This window comes from Pieris rapae, chromosome 3 (genome assembly GCF_905147795.1).
Source record: "Pieris rapae chromosome 3, ilPieRapa1.1, whole genome shotgun sequence".
In the NCBI taxonomy this organism is placed as follows: domain Eukaryota; kingdom Metazoa; phylum Arthropoda; class Insecta; order Lepidoptera; family Pieridae; genus Pieris; species Pieris rapae.
This window is the reverse complement of record NC_059511.1, coordinates 9,343,511-9,370,505: the sequence shown is the minus strand read 5'-3', so window position 1 is coordinate 9,370,505 and position 26,995 is coordinate 9,343,511. Positions and strand designations below refer to the sequence as shown.

The window sequence follows — 26,995 nt, the reverse complement described above, 5'->3', positions numbered from 1 at the left end:
AGCACAAAGCCTTTCTGTTGGGGTCCCGCTTTATGACTCGAAACTATAGGTACCTGGATCCTTAGACGAAGGATAGGGCTGACAATCTAACAAAAAGAAGTCTAACATAATATTTATTCAAATAATTAATTTAAATTATGAGCAGTGTTGGCCTAGTGGCTTCAGCGTGCGACACCCATACCTGAGGTCGTAGGTTCGATCCCAGGCTATGCACCAATGGACTTACTTTCCATGTGCGAATTTAACATTTGCTCGAACTGTGAAGGAAAATATCATGAGGAAACCGACATGTCTTAGACCCAAAAAGTCGACGACTTGTGTCAGGCACTGGAGGCTGATTACCTACTTGCCTATTAGATTTAAAAAAATTATCATGAAACAGATTCAGAAATCTGAGGCCCGGACCTAAAGAGGTTGTAGGGCCACTGATATATTTTTATTTAATTTATTTATTAAATAAAACTCTATGCACTCACTATACTACTCACTAGTATGAAGGAAAATATCATAAGGTCAACGGCATGCCTTTCACCTCACCTTATTGCTTAATAATAAAACAAATGATCACATAATAGCTACACAAATTTGAGGTCCAGATCTAAAAGGATGTAGCGCCACTGGTAACTAGAAAATATATAAATGCCGTTTACTCTATTTAATTAGGATATAATATAGATTGCTTTTGATATATAAGTTAAATTATTAGCAGTAGTTTCAGACAATACACACAATTTCACCCATTTAATATTTAAATGAACGTCTTTTATACGATAATTAAATAATATTTAATTGATAACCCTATTGTTATCGGTACACGCGCAGTATTTTGCTCTCATTATCTTTAAAAATCCTTAACAGAGTCCACTGATTATTGGTTTCCAAATAAAAATAATACTAAAGGATATGTCATGTCGCACTGATAAAGCGTAAGTTTTATTTTTGGGAAGATTATTCAATAATTTCACGAATATAATAATGATGTTTATGAAGCATAAAACTCTATTCCTTGTGTGATGTATTAAGCAATCAAAAGTGTGTTTTAATGTAAATGTTAGCATATTTTTTTTATAGAACAGGGGGCAAACGGGCAGGAGGCTCACCTGATGTTAAGTGATACCGCCGCCCATGGTTGGTTCATGGTACACACTCAATGCCAGAGGGCTCGCGAGTGCGTTGCCGGCTTTTTAAGAATTGGTACGCTCTTTTCTTGAAGGACCCTAAGTCGAATTGGTTCGGAAATACTTCAGTGGGCAGCTGGTTACACAAAGTGGTGGTGCGCGGCAAAAACTGCCTTGATCGCTCAGTTGTCGAACGGCGACGTCGACACAAATTCGTTCGTATAAATGTTATTTTGTATTTTCTCTTCTACTGCTACTTTCTGCATTTTCTCCAAACCGAAAACCATAAAACTAATGACATCATATTTACGTTAATACCACAATTAGTGTTGACAAGCGTTACGGGACCAAAATTTACAATCTTAAGAGAGCACAACTATTTAAAACTATTGTCTCAGGAAATTTATGGTAGCAATATTAAAATTGCGGTAGACAGCCTTTGTTTAAGTGGCGAGAGACCCATTTTTATTGCGGACATAATTTTCTAAAGAATTTATTAACAAATTCAAGAAACTGCCCACACAATGATAATTTTACAATGCTGAAGCTCTTTTGAAATCCGTTTTGAACATAAAACAAAAGAGTGATTTGACTCAAGAATAAAGTTTCTTCACTTGTTTATAAATTCAATTTAGGCTACAAAACATAGACTCCGTGGATAAGTGATCAATTCGGGACTAGGACAGAAAGCTTTCTATTTTTGTATGACAACTACAAACTATGTCTTCCTATACAACATTGTTGGGTATTACATTTAACGTCGACATGTTTTGGATAGAAGACTTTTCCGAATTTTCATGTCTGTACCAAAAATAACGACATGTTCAAGAAATTTAAATTATGTCAATATATTATAACAATAACGAGTCGTTTAGGATAATATTAATAACAGTATAATGTACGCTGAGTTCTCTGGCTAATACACTCAAGATCTCAATTCAATACCTAGTCTATAAAGAAAAAGATATCAGTAAAGCATCATCAATATGTATATGCGTCATCACGGGGGCATTAGAAAATAAACCATATGGTTTAATTAATATAAAAGATACCAAGGAGTAATAACGAAATGACGTATTATTTTAAAATAGCATTGAAACTGCTGTATGTGCATACCTTCACATTGTCAATAGAACTAGTATGAGGTTTTTCAATTCATGTTTGTCGACACCTTTTCAAAGCAGTTTTTTGAAACGAAGCACAGCTTTGAATGGGTCATAAAATCTTTTAGTTTAAATACAATTGTTCAAAATACGCTACGGTTTCAATTCGGTTGCCAATTCTGTATTGTTTTTCGAATGTTTCAATTTGGGCTTCCGGAGGCCACAATTCGTTCTACTTGGTTGGATTTATAAATTATACTACTGTTTTTGATGTGACAATTTGACAGGACCACCGGAAAATTCTTGTTTAGACCAAATTACTGTCAGATATCTTTTGAAAGCTTCTGTTGTGAATTTTTTGCTTAGAATAAATTCTGTTCTGATTTAACTAACTTTAAAACCGCAGTCTTAAATACTCACCATTATAAGAGTAAGTTTTTGCTGTCCTGAATGATTTAGGTTTAGCTCAGCTGTTAATTAATAAAATGCCGCATAGGATATTCAGGTTTAATAGAAGCAATAAAATAAATATTAGTAATTAGACTTAATTGACCATAACAATGCCACTATAGGAAACTAATGTTTATAAATATCGAAATAAAATTCTTCTCTATTTAATGTAAATTTTTGGTTGTATGTATTTTGGTTAAGTGATGATCAAGTAAAATCTCTTAAAACTTTGTCCTTTAACTAACTTTTCATGCCAGAACTTTTAACATGGACATTAAATCTTTAATGTATATATTTGGAAAATAAAAGTTGTCAAAATATTCATAAGGAATTTCATGAGTTATAGCTTATGAGTCTTCATTAGATATTTTCCGAACTAGTTACATAAAACTTGGTAATATCATATATATGTATTTTGTAAATATTGGACGTCACGGACCCGTGAAATGTTGATCTTAAATATTGACTGAGAGTATCAATAGTTTGGGCTCCAATATGTTACCTTGCGACACAGCGTTGTATCTATTATTTCTTAGAAATTACTTCGTTTATTTTTGTAACTATGTCGGCCTTTATATTCTTTATTATAATAGTCATTACCATTTATTTGTAGCCAAAGTAAAACCTAGCTAAAAGGCAACACTGGTGTGTACCACGTCACATCACGTGGTCGATTGTGAAAAACGAATAGTGTGAAAATTAAAAACAATTATTCTTATAAATGATAATACATATTTTCTAGAACTTTAATATATTAAACACCAATATTGCCCTAGTGGCTTCAGCCTTTAATTCTCATCTCTGAGATCGTAGGTTCGATCGCCGGCTATGCACCAATGGACTTTCTTTCTATAAAGAAAGGTAGAAGTGAAGGTAAACATCGTGAGGAAACCGTCTTGCCTAAGACCCAAAAAAGTTCTAAAAAGGTTGAATCGCCACTGGTTTTTATTTAAAATAATAAGTTATAGTAGGTCCGGCCCTTCTGTAGTCAGTTAAATATTCGTTCTCTACGAACACGTTCCATGCATAAAATGGACCCTCGTTTTGATGGATTAAGAAAAATAAAAGGAGATACGTTGTAGGCTTGAAGCGTCTCCCACGGTAGATGCAATTCGACACGCACGTGATATAGCATGATGACTTTCGGTGACTCACGATAGTACTCAATGGACGTGTTTTTTCAGTTAACTAGCAAATAGAACGATTTTATCGCAACAAAAATATTTTTTAATAATTCAAGACATATTTTCTTATATTCATTTCATTTGAATTGGAGCTAGGTGTAATAGTTGTAGTTAGTTCTTGTGTTCGCCCTTGTTTTGAGAACTAAATAAATAAATGATTAATAAATAATTGGACTCAACAAAACCTTTAATTTATTTTAATTGTAATAATAAACCATAGATACAATAATTTTCTGTATTGTTTATTTAAATTTTAGATCCTTTAGGTGTTATGATTATTTGAAAAAAGCTTGTAATATTTATTATAAAAATAATAGCTAATAGATACATTAAATTGGCATTGAGATACTCGAAATTTTACTATCAAATAGCTTTAAATAACAAATATTAGAATTCGATGTACAAATATACATTTTGAGTAACTGTTCTACCGGAAATCATAACTTATGTAAGATCCTGTTTTTATTTGGAATTCAGTGTAAATCGCTCTTAATCATTTTAATGTCACTAATTACGAGTCGTTATTTTAGGCTAACGACTAGAACATTTAAAGTTAATAATTTTAATACGTATTCTACTGTTTTTTTCTAACATAATTATGTTAAGTAAATTTATTGTTTATGAAAGCTTTCTTGCTAGTTTTTGGGTGTGTTCTTACAATTGATTTGTACTGAAGCAAACAATTTCCTATTTACTTTAGTCTAGGAGAAAACGAGTGATGTGAGTAAAATTAAGATATAAGGAAAATTATTTACCCAAAGGTATACAATTTTTAAGTACATACTAACAGTCACTTTTACTTCCTAAAATATCTTTAAATTTTCTCCATTGCAATTCTCAATGGATAACACGTGTCCCAGATTTTTTAAACTTCATTCCTTTATCTTGATTTCAATGTGCTTATGAAACTGTCAATCACGATCAATTGTATGCTTGAAGAAAGACCAACTGAGGTAAAACCTAATAAGATGTCCACCCACATTCAAATCAATTCGTCATTTCCGTTTCAAAAATTATTAATGTTAAAATAGTTTCACATACTTAACTGTACATAACAAAAATTATTATAATTTAATTAATAATTTTTATTAAGAGTTATAAATATATTATTCTATTTATTTTGTAAGTATTGCGTAATATATAAAATATATATTAATTATATGTTTTTAATTAATTATTTAAAATTATTCAGTTTATTTCACACCCGATATAATAAATCATAGTAATTATTATAATTTTTATTTATATACTAAAACGACTTTTATAAGGAGCTATCTTTATGACTGTTACAATATTATACCTAAAGTTATAACACAGATGTCCAATGTAGCCTAGTAGCCAATAAAAGATGAACAATAAGAAAAAACAAAAGTGTTGTCTCTATTAGCTACTGTTTAAAAACCTAATACGACCTCCTTAAAGATGTAACTTGAGTAGATGTGTTCAACGAATCACGCAGACCTAAGACTTCAACCAATATTTTTGAGTGTCTAAAAACACGCGTGCCATCTGTTGTAAGCTGCTGCGATCCCACCCGACGGTTGTGCACCACCCCCCTCCCGCATAGACACGCGGCTTTCGTTCAAACTTACGTAGGTCAGTTACCGCCAGACCGCAGGGGAGCATGGCTGTGTCAAAAGTTTTGCCGCGATCGCGCAGTGTTTGTTTACGTTCGCTCTAAAACTTAGTGTAAACAACGATACTTGATTTATAACATTGACTTTGAGTGATAACAAGTTTAAAACTATAACTTTAAGTGATAAAAAGTTTCCAATGAACTGTGTTACTGTGAAAACATGACGAAAAACTTATATGGAATGTTTTTTAAACTTTGGATATGTTTGGTAGCGGTGGCCGGTGCGCGCGCACGTTCTGCGCCGCCCGCCCCTGGTGGCTGTCAATGGGACTATTCGGACACAAAGTTGAGTGAATCGAACTTTCTCACATGTAATATCAAAACAATAGGATCAGCTGACATGCTTTTTAAGAACATAACAACAGCCCAAGCATACAATATAAACAAGTTGAAACTTACATGCACCGATTTGCTTTTCTTTGAGAGCTCACTACACATGAATACTGGCAGTTTTTTGGGCCAGTTGCGCAAACTTGAAGACTTGCGTATGGAATATTGTAAGATACGATATGTCCCAGCTACTGTATTATCACCTCTTCGCGATTTAACTAGCCTTACTCTCCGTTCATACAATACAGACTGGCCTGCTATGACAATGGAATTTCACGCTGAGAGTTTCCGAGGATTAATGGAGCTGCGTTCACTGGACTTAGGTGACAATAACATTTATATGTTACCCTCAGAAGTGTTTTGTCCACTTTTTAGTTTGGAATCATTAAACTTAACTAACAATAAAATACAAGATATTTCTGAAATTGGATTTTCGGACTGGGGCAAGGGCCCAATAGCCCCTGGAAAGTCTTGCAACACCGGCCTAAAAATGCTTGATTTGTCTCACAACAACGTGTTGCGGCTTCCTGATAACGGTCTTTCAAGCCTTAGATCTTTAGAAGTCTTAAAGATTCACAACAACTTAATTAATGAAATTGGAGATAGAGCTTTTGTGGGACTGAATTCATTAAAGATTCTGAACTTATCCGGAAACAAGTTAGTCGCCGTTCCTCCAGAACTATTTCAGTCTTCACGCGTTATAAAAGAAATCTCATTAGCAAATAATTCGCTTTCCGTGTTGGCACCGGGATTGTTGGAAGGACTTGATCAACTTGAGAAATTGGATTTATCTAGAAATCGACTAACCAATGATTGGGTGAACAGAGACACGTTTGCCGGCTTAATTCGATTAGTAATTTTAAACTTGTCTCACAACTCCTTAGTACGACTAGATCCAAAATCATTTCAAGATCTTAACAACCTACAGGTCTTAAACTTAGATAATAACGCTATTGAGATAATAAGTAATGGCGCTTTTGCGGAAATGAAAAATTTACATCAATTATCAATGTCAGACAATAGAATCATTAATTTGAATGAACACATTTTTTCTAATTTATTTGTTCTAAGCCAACTTTACTTAGATAATAATCAGATCACCACTATTCATGAGAGGTCATTCGAAAATATAACGTATTTACAGGACTTGGGATTAAATGGAAATAATTTGAACCACGTTCCCGATGGAATACGAAAACTTCGATTTTTAAAATCCCTTGATATTGGCAAAAACAACATAACGAAAATTTCGAATGCATCTTTTGAGGGGCTTGAGGAACTTTATGGCTTGCGACTTGTTGACAACCATATAATTAGTATACCGAAAGACACTTTCAGTACATTACCATCATTACAAGTTCTAAACTTAGCATCAAACAAAATTGAAACCATCGAACAAGACGCATTTCTTTCAAATCCGACGCTGAAAGCTATTCGTCTCGACGGAAATAAACTTACAGATATACGAGGTGTTTTTAACAAACTGAGCACTTTGGGTTGGCTTAACATATCCGACAACAAACTTATATATTTTGACTACAGTTATATGCCTGAGACTTTGGAATGGCTGGATATCCACAAAAACAATATTACTAAGCTTGTGAACGAAAATAATTTCAAATCAAATATTCGAATGCTTGATGTCAGTTTTAATACAATGGAAAACGTAGATGAAAAGTCTGTACCTGATTCTATAGAGGTCCTCTTTTTGAATAACAACAAAATTCACACAATCCAGCCAGGTACATTTCTTCAAAAAAAGAACTTAGAAAAAGTTATATTGACAGATAATAAATTACGGACCGTTGAACTGTCTGCATTCACATTACCCCATATTCCGAAGCACAGATTTGTGCCAAAATTTTTCATCGGAAATAATCCATTTGTATGCAACTGTCATATGATATGGTTGCAAAAAATAAATTTATGGAATCACATGAGGCTATATCCTAGATTTGTAGACTTAGAGTCAGTTACATGTGAAGTTGTAAATAATAAATACGGAGGAAAATCAAACTTAATGGATGTTCCTGAAACGCAGTTCCTTTGTTCCTATGAGACGCATTGTTCCACGAGCTGCTTTTGTTGTGATTTTGAAGCCTGCGACTGTAAAATGACATGTCCTGAAGGTTGTTCTTGTTTTCATGACAGCAATTGGAATTCTAATGTAATTGATTGTTCTAATGCTGGATACACTGATATTCCCGAAAAGATTCCAATGGACGCTACTGAACTTTATTTAGACGGCAATGATTTCGCCTCCTTGAACAGCCATCTATTTATAGGCAAGAAAAAGCTTCATAAATTATACTTAAACAATAGTAATATCGCCTCAATAGATAATGATACATTTAATGGACTTCATTCTTTGAATGTTTTACATTTGGAAAATAATCATCTTACTGAAATCGCCGGTGGGGAGTTTTCTCAGACTAAGCACTTAAGAGAGTTATATTTAAACGATAACCTCTTGACTAGTGTGGCAAATAACTCATTCGAAAGCTTATCTTCACTTCGAATCATCCACTTACAAGGAAACAAGATATTGAATCTGGACAAGAAGCTAGCTCATATCGTACATTTAGAAAGTGTCCGTGTTCGAGGTAATTTATTTACTTGCGCGTGTGATAATGTATTGCCTTTGGTGAACTGGTTAAAGAAATATTACGAGGACCCTTCAGAAATGTTGTGTGCTAGTGAAAATGAACTAAGTTCCAACCTAACAGTGTTCGACGTAATGGACAAGTGTCGTGACTCCAGTGTAAACGACAATACCATTCCCACTGAAAATCAGCCGTTCCAATATGATGAAGTGAGCACAATTAAATTGAACTTTGTACCCCTCTTAGCTGTAGTCCTTATAAGTGTAATCCTTATTTTATTGTTTGGAGCTTTAGCATTTTCCTTTAGACAAAACGTACGTTTATGGGCTCATTCCAAGTATGGTGTAAGATTATTCAAAAGTGCGTCTATTCAGGAAAGTGAACTTGATAGAGATAGGATGTATGATGGCTATGCAGTATACAGTTTATTAGATGATGATTTTGTAACAAAAGTAGTCGCGCCAGAAATGGAGCACTGCGGATACACTATGTGCTTTCATTATAGAGACTTACAAAATGCACCAGAAAACTATTTATTAGAACAAATAAATAACGCTTCCGAATCCTCAAAAAGAATTTTAATATTTATTTCTTTTAACTTTTTACAAAACGAATGGTCTAAAATGTCATTCAAAGCCGCTCTTAAACACGTGATAACTTCAATTCATCCTTCTATCAGAAGACATAGGGTTGTTTTTGTTTTGACGACCGATATCAGCGCCCTCAATTTAGATTTAGAATTTCAAAATTATTTAAAAACCTGCAATGTTCTTTTATGGGGTGAAAAGAAATTTTGGGAGAAAATGAGATTTTTGATGCCTGATATCTCAAATTTACATTGGAATAAAGAAAACTTGAATTACAACCACAGTATATGTCCTAACGCTAGGCGCCATCCTTCTAGATACACTGCATCGCCCACTGCACCCGAGCTATGGTATAAATACGATGCCATACCTCCCCAAACACCCACAGTCACCAACGTAGGTATTAACGTCGAAGACGATACATCTATGTTAACCAACACTACACTTACGAGCCAGATACAGGACATGGATAATCCACACCACAGTTACATATCAATTGACACACAAAATTACGAGCAGCCATATGGCGCAGGCGGCCGACCGAGGCCACCTAACTCGTTACGTAAGCATCTGAGCCACTCTCCCTCGATGCTCGATGAACAGGGATACTTACAACCCCGTTCTTCAATACACGATTGCTTACCTCAAAGCCATCCGAGCGTACACAGATAACATGTTTCAAAAGTCAGCTCGTTATCTCCTAATGGGTCGCTACATTCCAAGCACATGTGTATACTGTTGCCTCTTCTGGCGATGCCTTATTGAGTCGTGATTATGGCCGGCCAAATAATTGTACGATTAACGTTCCTTGTAAGTTGTAATAATATTTATATTCGTAATTTTAAGGAGACTGTTGTTAAATTATCGCGTATGTTTAATGATGCCTTGTATTTCAAATATTTGCATTGTAAAACTATTTTAATGAATTACAATACATAATATCTATTAAGACTGAATTGTATTATAGTTTAAGTTACTATTTGCCAGTATAAATGTGACTTAAGTATTTTGCTATAGATATTATATCTCATTGTTACCAAATATTTTGTAAATAATTGTAATTAATAATTGTATATGTATAGAGAATTGATTTCTGTATAGGTTACTAGTCATTAGATAGGAGTTAATATCTATATTAATTGTTGTAGGTATATAGTTGGTCACATAATCCGATGTAACTAAACACTATTATTGTAACAGTTCTGATAATAATATATTGTTATTTGTAATATAATATTTTGATTACATACAGCAGTATTTAGACTTATTATAATTGATTTATATTTTTTATGTATTGTGCATTTACATGCTTATGTGATCAATTAATAATAACAATATGTAAAAATGTAAACTGTTGAACTCGCAAACAAATGATAATAAAAAATATTACCTTTATTTCTGTATTTCAATAACAATCCTCAACGAAGAAACCGTTAATGATTAGGCAGGGTCATTTAAATTCTCATTAAACCTAAATTAAATTTAAATCAATCTATAGTCAATTTGAGTCCTAGTTTGCAGCATTAGTCAGTTCATTAGTAACTGCAATGTTCTGTTTTTAATATTAATAAATTGTGTTACATGTTCTCACCGACTGTCCAATGTATGGATACGATAGGTTTAACACTGAGCAAGCTATGGGCATAAAAGTAACGGAGACGAATTTAAAGGAAATAATGTTCAACATTAAATTAAGAGGCATATTTTTGGGATTTGCTGTAAAGGTCATACAAAAAGTAGTTAACAAACAGTTAGTAGTGTTTTATCATCCGAGTTACCAATACAATTTATGTAAGCTATTTAATACCTCCGACGCCTACATAGTCGGGGAATTATCTAAAAAATAATAAATTACAAAACAGAACACTTTGCACATTTTATAACACGCTTCTAACGTGTCTTTTTGTAATACCGCAAAAGAAACAAAACCGGGAATAACTGTTAAGTCCGATTTTGAGAAATGCATTTAAAAAAAGATCGAAAAATAATTTCGGCTCGCCGACAATCATAGGCTATAATGATCGACCCAAGCCAGGTAGAGGCTCCCAAGTCATAACTCAACCGTCACGGCTATACGTAGCCATAAAGGAGATTTACAATACTATTCGAAATTCGAATCTAGTTATGCATTTGACCTTCTGTCGGAATGGCCAGTAGTTTTTTTTTTCAAAACGTCAGTGCGTCATATGGCATAGGCTGGTTGACTTTTTCAGTAAATTCCAATAGAGGACATATGGCTTTGTTTACTTTACCATCACTTAAAGCGTATTTCACTTAAATTATCAAAAACTGTGCCTGTAATATGAATATGATTTATTTAATTTCAACAGAGGCACAGCAGTGTGTTGTGGCTTCAGCGTGCGACTCTCATACCTGAGGTCGTTGGTTCGATCCCGGCCCAAATGGACTTTCTTTCCATTTGCATTTAACATTTGCTCGAACGGTGAAGGAAAACATCGTGAGTCAGACACTGGAGGCTGATCACCTACGTAGATTCAATATTCCATTTAAAAGTATTTTTTGTAACTACAAACTAGATTTTTATACGTCAGCAAAGCAAAACTAAGGCTTTATTTACATTATATGTTAGATATATAATAAATAGTAATAAAATCATTATTACCAAACATGTTGATCGACCTCACACTGTTATATATTTTATTGCACCAAAAACCCTTTCGGCTCTTATCTGTCACTTATCTAGTGCGTCATCTAAAATGGATTTGTCAAAGGCACTCTAATCGATACCTATTATCAACGTCCGGTTATATTATCAGGATTTCACGGTTCTATACACCCTTGACTCACCTTCATTGTAGATAAGAAAATATAACCTTTTCTCGTGATGCTAATAGTGACAATTCAATCGTAAGATAAGAAATTGGAAGTTAGTCGTCTGGTTTTAATACGGTAGCTGAATTATATAATATATTGATAACGCCTCCAGTGTGTTTGTCTCGTAAGCCTTTCTAATGACTAAGTACTCTGTTGTGACCCGACTCATTCAAGAAACATTATCATAAATAGTAGTATACACATATTATAAACCAAAGCAGTACACTCAAATGATAATCTGATCAAATGTATTTTGACAATTTACAAGGTACAACATTTTGTTCACCATTATGAACCTAATACAATTTATAGTAAATTTAAACTACTGTACATAAACTTTTAAATTTATTTTTATTTGTGAAGTTTATAGACTGGTTTCTGTATAATGTGGTCCAAATAGGGCATACCTTTATGCGCATAAATTTCTTACTTTGTAGTTTAGTTATATCAGATATTCTAAAATGATTTGTTTTCTTTTACTGCAGTACTGGTGAAATAAAACCTGTTAAAGAAATTAATAAATAGTTCTCATTACTCAAACAAGTTAAAATAAAATATTATTCTCTATTTGTTAGTTTATATGTTTGAAGTCGGGTTGATAAACATAAAATAGTCTTCATCTGCTTGGTACAAAGAAACTCCAACGCATGTGTCTCCACTAGATGCAGTAAGTAACATAATAACATAAATTCGCCATTTCATTATACATAATACACGTTAAATCAACAATGTTCAACGGACATCCAAAGAAACCATAAGATTGATATTTTGTTTGAGCAAACGACAAAAGATGACTGATCACAGCAACGGATCGAATCAGATAACATTTTTCTGTGGCACATGATCGACGTTTGATATCCGAGGTCCGTACCGATTTCGACAATATTTAAACCACCCGCTGGTGCAACATGACGGTTCACACTTGGTAGAGGTCATACCTCAAACCGGGGTTACTAGAATGAAAAGGTTTAATCAGCCAAAATACACCTTAACACAATGAATAACGATTCAAGAATACTCATATATAGGTCTGGTCAGCAGAAGTGCTTTGAAATTGGTTCGTGACGGAAAGATGGTTATCGTGAGTCTTGGCAATGCTATTGGTGGAATGAGAGCATGAGAACGAGTTGTTTTGACGTAGATGAATTGTTACGAGTAAACTCATATTGGCTATACAAAGACTGAATTGAAGCAGCGATTATTTTTCATTTGACTAGGCCTTAAAATAGTTTAAGTACATCTTACCTATAGTATTAGAAGAAATATTAAATTTTTTCCACATAAACTTTTTCATAAGGGATCGTTCAAGTATTATGTAGGAGAGGGGTTTTTTGATTTTCTTATTTGGTGATTACGTCTACAGTTATTATTTACCTTTCACACATTTTACACACATTGCTTATGTATATATATTCAAATGCATTTTCGAGGATTCCTACAAAAAATTATTACCTTTATGTAGTACATATTATTTTTGAGATCTTTGTTTACTTTGGCTGACAAGATGGGGCAGGAATACTTAATAACTTAACATATACTTGAACGGCCCATAACTTATAAAAACAACAATTTACTACCAGTTCTCGAATACAATAAAACTGTGTTAAACGGTCGAGAACTGGACTGAACTCCCCGTCACTCTTTTAATTATACATTTAATAAGCAACAAATATTTAACTATAACACAGCCCAGGTACTATAACTTGCTTGATTTAATAAATATTTGTCTGGCTCTGGCACTCCTTAACAAAGAACTATGATGACATAACAATGAAACCAACAACAGAGTTATGCTGGTCTTCCAATCCATAACGATGTCGCAAACTTAAAATTAAGTACAAAAGCCTACAGTCATGATGTAACCATTTAATAAAACACAATAATTGCAACCAGATCTATACACATTATACATTGAAATAGTTCAAATTAACTTTTAGGTAGCATTTTGTAACCCAAATCCGGGAACGAGTTTCGAAGATAACATTTCTTAAAAAAGTTGATGAGAAACAAAATTATTGTTAACAAAGCGTGCTTTATAAATTTATTGTTACAACTTCCGTGATATCGTCACGTTTTACTTTGAATTGATAAGCCAAATTCTACGTATTTTTTAAGGCGATACATCTCGGCGACATTAATAAGAAATTAATTATATAAATGATACGCAAATAAAAGGAATAATTTAAATAAATCGTTTGTTTTATTAAAAATATTTTAAAAGATATTCTCGCGTAAATTAGTAATAATATAATGCAAAATCGGAACGGAACGTTAATAAAACCTAAAACAACATAAATTCAAAATCAATTACATAAATGAGAACACTTCTTACGAATCTTTAATGCAATCAGTTCACATTTGTTTGATCTGAACATTCAGAAGTATTACGATGACAAGATGTAAACAGTTCAGGGAAAGTGAAATTGGGTTATGGGAAACCGAGAAGGAATAAATCACATCAGAAATACTGTCACGAATCTACAAAAAATTGTGAGAGGAACTCTTGGATGATTTGATTATCCCGTCCCGTCCATTGAGCATGACTGAGTGTCGGAATGAAAGTTTTTATTGCGCAAACTATCTCGACATTCCAATGAATTATAATGTTTTGCTTCGAAAATCAGTGCTTTGATATTTTGGTTATGGAATTTCCTGTAAATATTTGTTTTTCTTATGGATTTTAATGTGACTTTGACTACGTAGGCAGTTCAAAGTCCAATATACTTTTGAAAAGACTATTTAAATCATTAATTATTCTTCACAGCGTATTTAATAAAATATCTGAAGATAACGCTTTAGACCTCTTCGTCGATTAGTTAACGCAAATGGCATAAAACCATGTTGGTTGGTTACATATTTGTTTCGTACTGATACGGCTAAGATATTTCTGTGTATCAATTGAACTCTTAAAATATGCTTTATCGGTGAATTTCTTATTACCCAATGTTAACTAAGAACTTTCTGCACATGCACATGCATAAAACATTAATTATAAACATTTCCTTTATATTTTTCAAACATCTAACGAGCCGCTGTATAGTATGAATTTATGTCTAAATTGAGATATTTCCGATAGAAATGAACGTAGTCTGTAGTCTAATTTGTATGTGGGTTATAGAAACAGGAAACCGAGCTCATACAATAATTCAAAGGGATTGGAAAGATGAATGATAGCGCTTGTCCGAGTTAAGATAGAGTATTATAAACTTGTAGAGCGAAATAGTGTTCAAGTCGAAAGTGCGCCTACGCATAGCTCGTGCGGAATTTTCATATTTCACGATTATTTCGCTGTTTAAATATCTTCACAAACTATTCACATTAATTGGAAGGAATATATTGAATTAAATGAAATTTGTTACTTACATTTATAATGACTACAGATTTTACATAATTTTTCAATTCCTTTTTATATTCTGTTTTAGGGTACATACGTCTGAATTGACCTTGTTATTATAGATAGAACTATTCGGCTGGTATTTTTTTACAAAAGATTAAAAATATAATACAAGTGGTGTTAGTATTAATTTGTAATAAAAATACCTGTAAAAACTACACCGAGATTACGATTTGCTTTCCTTGATTTGATTTGATATCCAGACTAATTACAAATTATTTCACGTTGTTTTGGGATTAAAAATCGACAGTTAGGTAGTTCATACGATATATTGTGACAATGACACTTTATATAGTAAGGTTTCTCAACTTTTTCTATATCTAACAGGAGTCAAAAGGGCAGGTGTTAGTGCCCATAGATACTCACTTTGCCAGAAGGTTCGCAAGTGCGTAGCCGGCCTTTTAAGAATCTTTTAAATATCAAAACAGAGTAATGCACGGCACGGCACAAGTTAATTTGTTGACAACTACCTAAAACAAATGTTATTCATCTAATACAATCAAGTATGAGACACCTTCACAGCGTCATGGTTAGAGCCTGGCATGAGCTTAAGATTTCTGATAAGTAAATTCTGGTCGGATCTCATCAAGTAACCCAAATGAATAGCATTTCAAACAAAACACGTGCGGTCGAGACAGTAAATATTTATTACCAAAGTCCAACCAAAATTAATTCTGTAATTGATAACCTTTGACAAATTATGGACTACCTACTGAGTCACTGCAATGGAAAAATGAAAAATATACGCTTCGAAACAATGATTACCATAATAACACACGTTTAAGCATGACTGCACCGGAAATATCATACAAAAAATGCAGTTGATTCCTCGCAGCACATACCTGGATACTTTTTTCGTGTATAATTATGTGATAGACATGGGAATACTGAAGTCCAGTAGGGTGATTCATGTACATATAAGCAGGATTGGCAGGAAAGAAGATTTAGATTATGTAAACGTCGATTTTGGTACTCTAAATTTCAAATATATTTGCTTAAAGGTCGCGTGATAGTGGGACCACGTTGAAATCAAAAGCTAGGTGTTAACTATTTAACAAGGTTTTCCATACGATATGTCTCCAACGTCTGTCGAAATTGGGATATTGGGAATTAATTTTACATTATGTATTTGTTGATTAATCATTTTTCTTCATCAGTAAACAACCATGTGTGGCTGTCATACGAACGAATTTTGGGTCTAGAATAAGGCAATTTCGTAATGATGTTTATATTTCGTGCAAGTAAGTATTTATTGTTTAAGTGTAAATTAACGCCCTTCTGGGAAGATTATGTAAGAGAGAGCGGGGAAAGATTGGGAAATAGTAGCGAAGATGAGACACAAATGGAATTTGAAGGAGACCTTCTTTTCCGTCGGAGGTCGTTGTATTAAATATTATAATATAACTTGATCCTTGAAATGTGGTATTGGAATACAAAATATTGTTTGTATTAATGGCGCGTATAAAAAGAAAATTACGCAGTCTTTAAACTTTTTAACTACACTTTATTATTTTAGTATTTTTATTTAGTTTTTCAGTTATGTTAATGAAGCATTGTATCCATGTTTAAAAATAAAAAGTTTGACGGCTTGCAATTTGTCGAAATCTGCATTTTGCAAGTTAATATTTAAAGTCATGATTCTCAAGAAAATAAAAATCCATTAGCAAGTTGAATCAATGCTACTCAAAAAAGGCGATAGTGTAATACCGCTGAGTCACTCCACCCCTCAATTTGTTGGCTGCCAACTGTCAGATCTCCTTTGTAAGCTTATGAATAAAATGCCATGAGATTTGAAGTTTCATTTTATTTTAAACACTTCAAGGTGACTCGGCAATTAATGCGGTTCGTTTTATACTTCTTTATTGTAGAATCGTCAATACTGAAGACATTTTGGGTGTTCTGAAGCAAAGACTTACGCATAATAAAACGATATTGCAGTTGTTATTTCGAATCTTCTACTTTTTTTTCGAGACAGTCAACAGTCGAATACTCCAACACATAGCAAGCTATATCGAGTCGATTTGTTCGCACTTCAGTTAACGTTTTTTCTAACTTTGGATTTGACAGTAAAAACCTAATTATATAGTTTTACCCGAAACATAATCATGCATACAAATTTCTTCAGCGCGTAGAAACTTTCTTCCATTATTATTGGTCCATTCAGTCAACATGAGACAGTGCAGACATAGTTAGGTAGGTAGGTGGACTCATTTTCCGCAATTACACTAAAATTTGATCCGTTTTTGGTAAACCAGGACATGGTTAGGAGATATTCATTATATTCGTCAAAGTATCGTAAATATCGTATCACATTTTTCCATATACAGTTAGTATGCAGTTTATTAACCTTAAAATTTAATGGATAAACAAATGTGCAAATTAATAATTAATTGATGTTATGAAAATAAATAATAGATTTACGTCCCAAAAGAATCTGATTCATCGGAAACGGCTTACCCGTTTCTGTTAGACCTCGATCATAATGGCGTGTAAATTATAACTTATGGTTCGTAAAGTTAATAACTGCCTCCGAGGCTCATTTCTACTGGTTTATCTAAAACATTTAGGCTGAGGTTTTAAATGTTTCTCGGACAAACTATAATAATTAATTAATACATCAATGAACATAGTAGTAGCAGTAATAGTAACAGCCTTTATTTCTAAAACTTAATTATAACAGTTTCATTGAATTAAGAAAAAATACACTTTAACTTTATTTACGAAACTCGGTTATGTATCGCATACCTTCAGATTACAACATAAATTACCAGCAAATCGATATATTTAATGTGACGAAAAAATTCTTAAAAAAATATTTAAAAAACTCTGGTATCTTTTACTAATAATGGCTTTGTTTGTTCCTTTATATTAAATATATATTTTAATCTACCAATCAATCAATCTTACTGCATTCCGTTTTGGCTTTTGTGTGTAATGTAATTGTTTGGATATTGTTTAGTGATTAGTTGTGGGAATACTTAAATGAAATAAAAAAATTAAATAACATTTAGGAATAATCATTTCCTTGTTTTGGTTTTGGCCATAGTTAGACAAAGGCCTCCTCCAACTGGTTCCACTCGTGTCTGTCATGAGCCAGGCGCGGCCAGGTGACCCCCCGTCAATGAACATAATAAATAAAATAATAAAAGATTTATTAATAAATACAATAGAACGCATAAAGTAGTCATATGCCTTAGGAATGCAATGTGTGCGAGTGGAGTTGAACTGTCCTCCATCAGAAATCCAGTTCCGCATAAAATTTCGCTGCTAACGGTTTCCTCACTTCGACACCAGAACTGGATATATTTATGTTTTTTTTTTAGTAGTATACTACCTGAAATAACATGCAATTGTTATTTGCATGTTATTTCAGGTAGTATACTACTATAAATAAAATTATTGTTTGATATTATTTATACTCGTATAAATAAAATTATTGTTTGCCATCTATGTATGCTGTACATAAATAAATAGGAATGACATCGGTGCATGAACCATCAAAAGGTAGACAGTACAAAACTCCAGCTACGGTCTATTGGGATCATTACTTCAGTTAACAATTCAAGTAAATTCAGTTGCAATTATGCAGTCGTTGCATCCCTTGTAATTTATATATATGTACCTATTGTGTTATTTGTGTTTCTTTCTAGCAACTAAGTGTGAATAAATAAAATAAATAAATAAATTCAATATGGGTGTCCTTAAGCGGACTGGATCCATATCGTAGTTATAGGATTAGTTTTTTAAACTTGGAGAAGATTAGCAGGAATTAAAGAGTAGGAGTAGGTGATCTCTATTACAAGCTTTCACATAATCATGGTTGGTTGTTTGGTATCGTCTTGTTAACCATGGCTGAATGTACCATCCAAAGATGAGGCCGTAAGCTAACGGCGTTTTAGGGATCTTCTTCAGTAGCAGTTAATCTTTTAAAGACAAATTCCACTGGGAACTGATTTCATAAGGCATTTGTAGTCTTGGTAGCCTTTGTTGTTTTAGTTTTACCGTGTTTTTTAAAATCTGTTTCTTTCTAATATAAAACCACTAAAACCAAAACTAGGTTATCTATTCTTCGACAAACGTGAACCAATTCAAAAGTACGAACTTAAAAGAGATTTCCGTCTTCAACGTGAGGTCAAGTAAATTGAAACATAAACAATGTAACTGACAAAAAAGTTGCGAAAGTACTTCATCACGAGAGTAAGATGAATGGCTCAAATAATTAAAGAATGCTTACAAATTTTTCAAGATTTTTTTGCCAAAACGAGTTTGTTTATGAAGACTAATGTTGCTTTTAAATAACTTCGATATTAATTACTGCTAGCCTAGTGTTATACTGAATAGGACTGAATCCTAGTTGTGCTATGTCGGAAACTTTTGGTCACAGTAAACACTTACCGAGAATAAAGTAAAGGAAAAAAACAAGGTCCAAGGAAGATGTAATGCACATATCTAATTTTATTTTCACCTATCATCATAATAATTTAACATTATTAGTTGAATCGTAAACATATTACACAATTTATTATAAAAATTTTAAAGAAATTTAAAATTACATTACATTTTCATTTAAAAAAACAAATTCACCTCTTAGTACCACGCCATCTGTTATTAGCAGATTAAACTACTTCACAACAGCCCTTCTAGTGTAAGTACGCTATTTTTCAATAAACTAAATATTACAAAACTAATAAGAGCTTTAAAATTAGACCTACGATACATAGAAGAGCTAATAATGCGTTTTAACCATGAGTCGCTACTTATATAATATCCAACGAGTCCATACAACGAGGTTTCGCATAGATTTCGTGTAATTTTGCTTGTCTTTGCGAACTCGTCATCAACAATTGTTATATTTCATTTTATATTTAATTGATAATCCGTTGGGTACATTTTGAATAAATCCCAAAAACAGATGCATCCCACTTAATTTTAGAATACGCATATAATCAAGTTTCTTACTTCTAGATTTTTCCACGACATTCAGTCTTAAATAAACCATTAATGTATTCTCATTGTAACAACTCATACTAACAAACAATTAAATCGAAACTTCGGTACTAATTTGCGGCCCATAAACTCATAGCAATTAAAAATTGTTCATATTCGCTCTAATGAAATAAGCAACGCCGGCGACATGAAAGACTGTCGGTAAAATGCACCTGCACTTATCGTTTGTTAACATTCAATAATAAAGTGTAATTTGAGGCGCTAAAGGAACCGCCATTTGTAATTAGCCCGTTGCAAATCTCGGCTATGGTATGGTAATAGCTTTTATTTGTAGCAAAGGGGGCAAACGGGCAAGAGACGGCCTATTGTTAAGTTATACCGCTGCTAATGGATACTCATACTGCCGGAAAGCTCGGATGTGCGTTGGCGACCTTTAATAAATGCTAAGGCATTTTTCTTGATCCTAAATCATTTTTTTCTTCTGCCGATTAATTGAGACTGGTAGGCTTTTGTGGGATTACATTTTTATATATATAGTTACATTTTTCAACAAATGTAACGTTTATTACAGAATTATTACTTAACTCAGGGAGAAACTAACACACCAAGTAAGACAACTGTTATTATCATGAGTCAAACAATTTAGTTACTGCAATGGGTTGTTATTTTGTATTAGTTTATATTTGTTTAAACGGTCTTATTGTTGCTTTTAGATAAATGTGTTAATTTAAATAGGTATATTTCCATATGTAATGGTCTGGTGACTAGTCGCACTTGAATTCGTGTATGCGGTGATGTTAGTTACTCCGACTATGATTTGCGTGTCAAATCACGAGAATATACGTGCCTGCTCCTAATTCACCAAGCCTCTTGCGGATAGAGGACAAATATTTGCTTTTAATTTATTTTATTATTCTTTATTACTTAAGATGTCATATGGAACATGGTGAAATGGTTGCAGCTCCTTACAAACATTGTGTAGAACAAAAAACGTGGCGATTAAAAAGAGTTTATTGCCAGTTCTTCTCTTCCGTACCTTTGATTTCATAACTGGCAGTAAATGTAAAATTAGAAGCATTTAATATGTATTTCTTTTTTTTTACTTTTATATGTGTACATTGTGTTACCTTTATGAATAAACGATTTTGACTTTGTAATAAAGTTTAAGGTTCTATTTGTTTGGCAAAAAATGTAAAATAATAAACAACTATTCATAATTTTATACTATATTGGATATTTTACTCAGAAATATAAGAAATAGCATAGAATATAATTCTAAGACTCATATAAAAGTTGATAAAAAATCTTTACTCCAATTCAAAATGTATTCCCATTTCATGAATATGAAATGAACTAAAAACTAAGTTAAAAGTAAAGTTTATTTTAAATTCATAAAATTCTTTTATAACGACATCATTCCTAATAAATTCATCCCCGGACCTCATTACACTATAAATCGCCGCCAACTGTTACAATACCCACTCTATAAAATATCCCTTAATGGAGAACTATAAATTCCTCTTAATAACAGATATTGACAAAAAACACGGTTTTTAGGGTATAAAATTTGGACCGATCCTATCTTGTTTGCGTTAGGAAAAGGATAATGTCTGGGTGCTTGATAAGTTTTTTATTTCTAATTCCGAAATGACAGATGAAGATGACCCAGATCGGTGCGTCAGACGCGGAAAATAAACAAGTTGGACTTATGACAAGCAATTTTACGCCTGCCTCGTGGTAAAATCTATGGATTTTAATAGACAATAGTGTTTGTTTTGTTGTATACAGATAAAATTGAATTATGAGAAAAATATTCAGTATTTACGTATCTATAAATATGTAATTTGGCCGGCTAATATAAAAGCCGTTTTTACTAAACTACTCATTTGTCTTTATTAATCAAAGCGTAAACACAATTTGACAGAAAAAGACAAAAGAGAACTTAGTAAGACTGATTTATTTTACATGAGTAACGGGCTAATATGACTCTATATAAAAACATCTTTGAGTGTCACTTTTCTAAGTATAGTTGCAAATTATAATAGCACTTGTTAATACTGTTAATAAATGCGAGGAATCATTATTAGCTATCGGGATTTCGTAGTCCATTGATGAATAAGTATAGGCGTGGTGAAATGCTCCGGCCTGAGAAAGAATTAAGTAAGGGTAATTAAGCCATAAAGGCCAATAAAATTGTGTTTTATTAAGTAAATCACAAGTTAATACAAAAATATATTTATTTGTATACAATACTAAGCGATACCCATTTCTTATTTCGATGTAAGACTTATTTTTGTTCAACTGTTTATATTTTGTTCAATACTGCAACTGGCTGTGTTAACAAATAATTATTATAAACCTATTTTTTAAACAAGAGGCTCATTTATTGATGTATTACCATAGACACACACTAACAGGTGCAATACCATCACATACATACATTCATACATCACATCATATTCACTCTTGAAGTTCCAACTTCAAAATTTAAAAAAAAATCCAAATATCTATTATCCCGAAGTCTTCCCCACACTTAAAAACCGGTTATAATTTCAAAAATAGAACAATAACCATTGTTCGGCGACACATTGATGACCCAGTAATTTTTCAACAATAATTCCATACTAGAATACTTTCTCATGCATTGTACTATTGTAAGTTCTTATTTCACGACTTGCCTGACCTCATGTTTGTATGAAGGTCGGCACTATCTGATGAAGCCTCCATCACGCTGATGCGAATAAATACAGCCAATAATATTGACGTGATAATGCATACAAATGCATGCCTTTGATGGTGAATTACTTTGCGGAATTTAGCGCATTATCTAAGTGCTTACTAAGGGTTTCTTCTTAAGGATTTATTTTATGTTAATTTCAAACTATAATAGGTGGGTTATTGGCAACAATTTGAGTCTGTTTTTTTATGATTCTGCTAAATCATGCGACGTATAAACAAATCTAGTGTTATTAAGATAATCAATTTATTAACTGGAGTAACTGTAGTAAAATTATAACATTCAAAATCTTTGCAATTGTTTCATTTAAAATCTTTTTTTATTAGCAAGTAGAGATCTGGCCTGATCTCGAAGCAACTCCAATTTTCAGACTGGAACTTGGTGCCACTACTGATTTTTCAGTAACTGATGATCTATGAACCTATAAAATTTGACTTATCAAATATTTAAAGGATATCGATTGAATTACCTATCAACTGATGTTTTTGTAAAAATTTTAATCTGAATTACTAACCATTATATATAATTATATATAACAATTTTTATTTAAAATCATATATAGAAATATATTATATTATATACTCTAACGTTCGTTACTATCAAAACTATAATAAACTCTAATAAGCACTTCGTCGTATTTCAGAAGTTTAATAAAACTCCCAGCAGCGTTTCATTGACATCATTAATTTTAACTTTCAACCCTTTATGATTAAAAAAACAATCTATCAAATACAACAATAACGCAGATGCGGAATAAAAACTTTTTCAAACAAACAAGGTGTTATACTGATAAGAATCGATATAAAATATTTATATTTAATAGACTCAGAGTAATGCAGGCAGCCAACAGTATGGGTTTGGCATACCAGATAACCACTTTAAGAATTCCCTTTCGTATGCAATGAGTAAGATATTAGCCTCTATTGTAAGCGCGTTAAGGTAAATAATGCTATAACCGGTCATGCAGGTGCTATCGAATGCCTTTATCTTAACTGTCGCATCTTCGAACTTTTACTTTTATATAGTTTTAAAATATCACTAGTGTCAAAGGGACACATCATAAAATCGCTAAAGTGTGAGCATAGCGTTTAATATTGTACTTTGGTAGATGACTTTTAAAGAATAACAATAGTGTATATTGCATAGCGGCGATTTGCAAGGAACGTTTTATTTTTTTTATATATCAATATAATGTATAACGGTGAATTTTGAGTAAATCATTACACACAAATAATATGATTTTTTTATTAGTATTGAAATAAATAGAAGATACTTTTTTAATTTAAGCCCGGGAAAAGAAAGAACGTTCAATGTGACTACCTAGTTGCAAATTCTGGTTTACCGTTTAAAAATATGTATTATAATACAGAAAAATCTAAAATTAATACATATTGTCTACTAAAATTGAAGATAAATTATCTGAATACAGTTCTTCATAACTAGCCTAAGAAAATTACTAATACTTAAATTTGTCGCAATTTAAATATGTGCAAGTGTGTATTAATTAGATTAAGGATTGCTTTCAGAGTGTATCATTAGTTTATAGCAGCCACAGTCTTATTGGTTATAAACAAGATGAATATGGTTTAGGCGTTACCATCCAAAGATGTATTTGATTTACTTATAAGTATATGTACTCAATGTCTCTATTAGGAACCGTTAAGTCTTAATAAATGACTCTGTGAACAATTAAAAAACATATTTTATAGTTAAAATTTTGACTAGGCAATAGGATAAACTTGTATGTGTTAAATACTATTTAAAAAGTTTTAGCTTCCCAATTAACAATCGGTATTTACAACCAATAATTTCGTGATTGCTTCGTTCAAGATAATTGTTTGGAAAGTAGATCATACTGATTCAAAATGCCTACATATCAGTCAACGCCTCGAGCTAAATCGGTAATAAGTATCTCGTTCAACTCTCTGTTCATTTGTTTTGTGTTTCATATTCATTGTATTAGAATATCAATATAGGCATTGAAGATTGCATACATTGTATGAAACGATGATATTTGTGGATACTGCTATTGCTACAAAGTTATATATAGTATTCTCAAAAGCTAGAGTGAAGGAAAATCATGGTTTTATCACTAAATATTAACTTTTCTATGTATGTTTAAGTATGTACTTAGGTACTATAATAATCTAAAAGATAATAAAAAAATTGAACGTTTTAAATAATTAAAATCCACAACGACAAATCAATATCATAATATGACAATATACAACAACTACGACGACATATTCAAAATATAATGTCAGTTTGAGATTACAATAGTGTATTACGGATAAAATATCGTAAGGATGTTATCTGTAGGTACAATTATAGAGTAAATAATGATTTGTGATCTATGAAGATTTAGTTTTATGTAATTATTTAGTAAATATTATTAACGTAATTAATAAATTAAGTCATTAAGTTCGTACTATGTATTATACTTAGGTATATATTTGGTACGTGCCACGGAACGTGGGACGTGCAAGCAAATCATTTTATAATACGTAGTATGAAGAACTAATATCACCGCATACACGAATTCAAGTACGACCAGTCACCACAAGTAGCACCCGTTCACGAGTATGACACATGGCCAGCCATCGGCCCCTCACCATATTTTAGGGAGAGAGACAACCCGACGAATGGAAATATAAAACAAATGAAGAACGTTTTCGTGTGAGATTTCGTGTTTAGTTTCCGCTGGGTGCATTGAGGATATCTTGAAGGTTCTCTTATTGAAGTGATGTCAGATCTTCTTTGACGCATCACCGCTGACATCAGCTAAAAAAATATATTTTCCGTAAAAGAGTACAAACTAGTTATCAAATTAGCTATTAAATATTTACTACTTTTTAGTTTTAAATTGAATTTATTTGACCTTGTAAATCATATTTCTTTAATAACGTCATAAACTCCATTTTACTTGCACCGTGTGACGTCATTGAGTGTCTTTTAAATTTTTGTTATTATAAGCCAATTCAATCAAGAATAATTAGATCTTAGACATAATTAGGCACACATTTATCTTTATATAAAGTACCTCATTATCATTACTAGAATAATACGGGTATAAAAGTTAACTTTAAAGCGACCACCAACACCGCTGTGGGTGGATTTAACTTGTCAATCAAGTGGGCCATGCCTTGCACGTTGCAATCTTCATGTGCGTGAACCAAGTGAAATCATTTTAAACGTTCTTTTATGTCAGGCGAAGTTATATTCAGTTGCAATAGCAATAGAGCCTATAATGCCATGTTCTGTAATGTATAGCAAACGTCAGTTATTGTTTAATCAATGTTTTATCCTTAATTAGACTATTATTACAGGACTATGGCGATTAAATAGTAAGGAAAGGCCACACACTACGCAGTATAGATGTACTTTGAAACTATTTGTACAAGGTTACATTTGTTCCTATAATTTCTTCTTATAAATAACTATATTTATATTCTTCTCGATACAAACTCGTCCACTGTCTATGCACTTACACATCCAGCAGTCCATGAAGTCCAACTCTCGACTCGGCTAGTCTCCTACCTCAAAGGCCGGCACCGCACCTTCTAAAATGTGTATCTGCGTTGACTGCTCTTTTTTGGTATTTTCCGTATGCGTGAAAACGCCAGTATATTTTGTAAGCATTCCTTAAGGTTCTTTAACAAGACAAATATATATCGTTTGTATTATGTACTTTTAAATATAGTCGTTGTATGCGTAAAAGCTTTCTATTTCACCCTTTCACACAAATAGTCCTTCAAGATTCCTATACTATTTATAACCCTAAGATGTAATGGGCCTTTCAGAACAAACTTCAGTTCAAGAGGGCTTCGATATCTGTTTTACCGTAACAATTTCGAGAGTGACCTTTCAAAACCATCTGCTGCGTAATGTTTTGTCTTGACATTTTTATAATCTTTTTTTTTTGTTTAATGGTCGTGACAATAATTACATGTTACATATTGACAGCATTTAATAAGGACTTATTTAAATAAGAAGTTAAAGTTAATAATAATAACTTTTATAATTCCATGTTTAGGTAATAAATATAACATTTATAATCAGCGTTTAACTGTA

At 32.4% G+C, this 26,995-nt stretch overlaps 1 protein-coding gene across 1 annotated transcript; it reads left to right on the top strand.

The window, feature by feature from the left end:
* The first annotated feature begins 5,473 nt into the window (after positions 1 to 5,473).
* On the top strand, positions 5,474 to 10,283 carry LOC110997759 (toll-like receptor 6). Its single transcript, XM_022266068.2, has one exon. It carries the CDS (start codon positions 5,652 to 5,654, stop codon positions 9,681 to 9,683), a length of 4,032 nt encoding a protein of 1,343 aa, XP_022121760.2. The 5' UTR covers positions 5,474 to 5,651; the 3' UTR covers positions 9,684 to 10,283.
* Positions 10,284 to 26,995: the final 16,712 nt, after the last annotated feature.